Raw genomic sequence first — 5068 nt, 5'->3', positions numbered from 1 at the left:
AGTATAACATGAATCTTCTTGTGACAATGATTATAGCTTCAAATAGGAAATACTTAACCCGTTATCATTATTACCAGAAGAAAGGACTACTTTGTTGATGTTCATCTTTCTCTTTTGTGACTAGAATCTGTTTAAGCCACAGAGAATAAAAATAAATAATATATATTCAAGAGTGTTGAATACGTTACTTTATGAGTGCTTTCCAAAATGAATATCATGTTATGGTTTAGGATTAATATGGATCACATTCTACCAGAATAATTTTTAAAAACAACTTTAAAGTGACTTGTTAGTTTAAAAACAGATGTTTTGCTGTCATTCAGGATACTTTCATGTGTGATAACAAAGTAATACAGTATTTCCATGCAGAAGCCATGTATAAACAAAAATATTTGCATTACATTTGCATTTAATAGCAGGATTCCAGGCTTATTTCATGCTTGCATCCATTGAAACTGGTTTTATAGGCACAGAACTCTTCATAAACTAAAGAAAACATATTTATCCTGCACCTCAGAGGTATAAATAAAACTTTGGTGTCTCAATTTGCTAATAGGTGTTCATTATTGCTTACTATTGGTATTCAGTGTTTAGACATGACATAGAATATATTTTTTAAAAACACACACAGGGTGAGGAAAGAGAAAAGAGAGTTGAAAAGCAGCCAATTGTATTGATGTCACTTGCTTGTTCTAGTCAATTCGTCATGGATTTCTTTAATTAATTGTAAGCTAAGTTTTTCTGAGTGTTGATCTGAGCTACTTCCTTCCTTTGAGCAGGAAAACGAATCCTGTCCTGCTGTCAATTACACCTTTCGGCAACTCTCTAGGGACGTAGCACTACCATTGACATGATGACTTGATTTCTTCTCCAAACATCTTTAAACATCTGGCTCCAAAGAGATTTTGATGACCTACTTCTCTGTTCATAAGGATTAAAATTCAATAAATATTTAGTACACTAGGACTAAGCTACCTTATCATGAGCAGCTGTACAAAGATGTGCTGAATACTTCTGTTCAATCCACCAGAGTGAATTGGTGGAATCATGACAGTTTCAGGAAATACATGGGGTGAGAGGAATTCTATCAGGCACTATCCAGATATTCCTGCTAAACCTTAGAATACCACCTGTACATTTAGAATGACTTATTATTTTTTCTAACGAAAAAAGAAACTTAATGAATCTATGTGCCCTTCTCACCAGAGTAGAAATGACTCTTTGTTGGTGCTAAAAATTCATTATTAGTTTTTGTCTCTGGCAGGTTTTTTCAACCTCTGTCTAACTGGTTAAATCACCTACAGTATCAGCACAGAATATTAAAAATGCTTATTTGAATAAACATCCTCCTCAGACATTTCTAGTTGACTGGTTGTTCATGTACAATGGCACTATGTTTTAGGTCATTTACTATATAGTGAATTGTTATACAGCTGTCAAAATGTACATCCTTTCACACTGCATGCTGCATTCTTATTTTTGTTACTTGAAATTTTAAAAGCTCTCATCTGAACATTTTGATAATCTCTCAGAACCATCATTATAATGGGGTGCTGTAACAAATTATGAGGAATACAAACACAGCAGTATCTGAGAAAAATATTTCCATGTGAGTAAAGTATTTTCATTTGCACTTCAAAGTTTTGAGCATATAGTGATATGGTTTGGCTGTGTTCTCACCCAAATCTCATCTTGAATAGTAGTTCCCATAGTCCCCATGTGTCTGTCTTGGGAAGGATCCACTGGGAGGTAATTGAATCATGGGGGCAGTTATCTTCATGCTGTTCTCGTGATAATGAGTGAGTTCTCACAAGATCTGTCAGATTTATAAGTGCCTCCCCGACCTTCACTCTGCACTTTTCTTTCCTGCTGCCATGTAAAGAAGTACGTGTTTGCTTCCCGTTCTGACCTAATTGTAATTTTCCTGAGGCCTCCCAGCCACGTGGAACTGTAAGTCAATTAAACCTCTTTTCTTTATAAATTACCCAGTCTTGAGTATGTCTTTATTAGCAGTGTGGGAATGGACTAACACATATAGTAAGCTCTTTGTTGAGACAAAGGGTGAAAGGATCAGTCCCGTTCCACCTTGATTTTGAACTCTTATTGAGCCAGAGCTATATATACTATGTAATTAGCAACAAGGAAAAGTTGAAACACAAACACCAGTTCGTGTTGAAGCAGTGGTCTAAGAATATGCTTCCATCTTCCCTCCTCCTACTTTCCTGACTTTTCAACTTGGTTCTGCCTGTGACTGCTAAATGTTGACTCTATTACTCTCACCTCAATCTCATCTGGCTTCTTTTACCATTTGTTCATTTTTCTCTATTATCTGGACTTTGGGCTGCCTTTATGAACCTTTTCTTAATTAAGCCATCCAGTTCTGAGCACCCCTTATAGTCTTGGGTAAATAGAGATTCCCCAATCTAGCCTTGGCCTAGGAAGAACCTAACCACCCTTCCCCAGTCACACTACAAGACAACTCAGTAGAAAATAGTAACAGTCATTTAACTAAGCTATTTAGAAAACACTGACAGGGTTGTTTCTGCTTTAATTACTTAAAGATAGAATACAAAATCCAAGGCTTTGGTTCCTGCGGTGGTATTTTGAAAAATAATTTACAACATTTCAAAGTTTACAATCTTTATTGAATCTCCAGTATGTAGGGCACATTAGTGCTTAACAGAGTGTGGGAGAGTACAAGGCTTCAAACAGGTCACATTCGTGCTAAACAGAGTGTGGACGGGTACGAGGTTTCAAATATAAAAGCATATATGAATAACTTTCACCTCTCACCTCTTTCCACAACCCTTTTTTCATCCTTCCTTTTTGCCATCAGCTGTGCTCTCTGTTGGGTGATGCAGGAGCTGGCATTCCCCCAGAATGGAAATGGACAAAATAAGAAGGCAGTGGAGGATGAAATATTGGAGGAGGAGCAAAAGGAAGAAGCATAGCAATAAATGGATTGAAAATCGGAGGTCGAGGAGGGATGAAACAATGAGCAGCAGAGCAAGGAGGTAAACCTGGAGTACTGGAAGACAACGGGATAGGCCTTGGCCAATTATGCATGGGGTGGCATGGGTCCCCGAGTGGGAAAGAAACATGAGCCAGCTTTCCTCTGCAGGCTATTCGTGTATTTCTGGGAGGCACCTCCATTACTATCCCTGATCTAAGGGTGGTAATATGTGAAGGGCCTCTCACTTGTGGGCCCCTGGGTGAACAGAACCCTTTACCTCGTGGCAAAGCCACATACAACCTTGCATTATTACTCCCTCTCTCAGTGCCCTCATTGTTGACCTTTGTGCCCCCTACTATCAGCGCAGGAGGGCTGCCAGAGACTTCCCAGGACACATTAATAGCATCCTGTCCCTCCTGCCTCCAGCCTGCCAGTGCATCAGAGCTATTTACTTCTGCTGTTGCTAGGGACTCTTCTGCAACAGCAGGTGGTGGCCCATAGGGGTGTCTAAGAGCTCTCAAACTATGAACAGGAATGCAGGATCCTGTTCTCTCAGAGGGGCACTCCGGTTGCTCGCTAGCCAGATCAGTCAGCACATTGACGGAAGGTCTCAGCAGTACTTGAGGTAGACCCCAGGGCTCTGTGTCATCCTCCGGCTTGGAACTCAGACATTGCAGGGGCATATCGAGGTGCAGCTCCTGGTTCCCATTTTTGTCCACAGCTACTACCAAGGGTGAAGGGGCGTGCCCTCCAAGGCTTGCAAAAAAAGAAATCAAACAGCTAATAAAAATGGAAATGCAGTGACCAGAAAATAGATAAAATATGTAATTGACTGAGCTCACTGAAATATACCAGGGAAAAAGGGAGTGCCCTCTCCCCTATGTGTAGCCAAATACTTGCTCAGTGCACTGGCCTCTTCCCAGGTGGCTTCTTTAGTACTAGGCTACAAGATTACCCTTCATGACTACTCAGTGACCTATTTCCTCATTTCCCCACCTCCACAAGGCAGCAAGGAAACTTAGAAGACGCACATAACTCAATAGTAAGCATATAATAGAAAATACCAGCTTTTTCAATTCTCTCTAGTATCTATGATTCACTAATCCTGGCATTCAGATTCTGGCAAGATTGTTCTGGTATGTCTTCCAAAGTAAAATATATTTTTCTTCACAGAAGTCAAAGAAAAGTTAATTATGTTAACAAACACAAGTTTCTCTTCTTGAGGTATCATTCAACACTCACACCAAATTTTGTTAAAAATTCCTTTCATTCAACCAACACCACACCCTAGAGTAACAATTTCCTCATGTTTAAACCCCACTGTTTAGACTAGGGCCTTGCAAATTTTCTTTCAAAATTACACTTCAAAATTACACTGGCCACTCTTAAATCCAGTATTCTTCGTAACTAAATTTATATCCTTCAAGTTTTTGTCTCTGATTTCCTCCCACATTTCCTCCAATCCACTCATCCCTGTCCCAGTTACACAATAAAGCAATTCAAACTGACTTTGCCTTCAAAATTAAACAGTTGTACTCGGTTTTGTACTTACACGTTTTCAATACAAGCCATGCAGAAATTTGATCAGGATAGCTTTCCTGAGGTGGTGGAGATAACCCGCTGAACAGGCCAGCTCGGTCTGGAGAAATGACTCCTGCTTCTGCCTTAGAGGCTTGGCAACTCGAATGAAGCCAGGGACCAACTGCTTCTTTCTAGATTTGGAGTTATCTTTCTGGGGTTACCAGTTGCTAAGGAAGGGAGGGAGAAAAGGAGTGGGGAGGGGTGGGGATGAATCTGTGACACGCCTTTGAACTTAAATGTGGGACTGGTGTTTGCACAGTAGTAGATGGATGGTAAAGCCATTCACTACAATAATTCTGATGCAGGGCAGTTGGAAAGACAAATCGTTTCAAGAAAGATTTAGAAGAATCATGGAAGCGTGATATTTTTTAAAGAACTATTTATGAAGTTTTAGTTTATACAAGGTAGTTGTCAAGTCTCCTCAAATCTGGAAACGCATTCAGCAGAGGACTGTGCCTAAAATTGTAATTTAAACTTCCAGTTTGGGGATGCATATTATTAACTTGATGGGGAACGAAAGTTTGGGGGCTAAAT

General features: G+C 39.7%; 1 protein-coding gene across 1 annotated transcript; it reads right to left on the bottom strand.

The window, feature by feature from the left end:
• Positions 1-2832: 2832 nt before the first annotated feature.
• Positions 2833-4525, bottom strand: PRR32 (proline rich 32). The gene is given in 2 exon segments (NM_001193842.2): positions 2833-3709; positions 4506-4525. Coding segments are annotated over 2 exon segments (897 nt in total).
• Between the last annotated feature and the right edge of the window lie 543 nt (positions 4526-5068).

Source organism: Macaca mulatta, chromosome X (assembly GCF_049350105.2).
Source record: "Macaca mulatta isolate MMU2019108-1 chromosome X, T2T-MMU8v2.0, whole genome shotgun sequence".
Lineage (NCBI taxonomy): Eukaryota > Metazoa > Chordata > Mammalia > Primates > Cercopithecidae > Macaca > Macaca mulatta.
The sequence above is the reverse complement of the archived record's forward strand: the minus strand, read 5'-3'. Positions and strand labels throughout refer to the sequence as shown.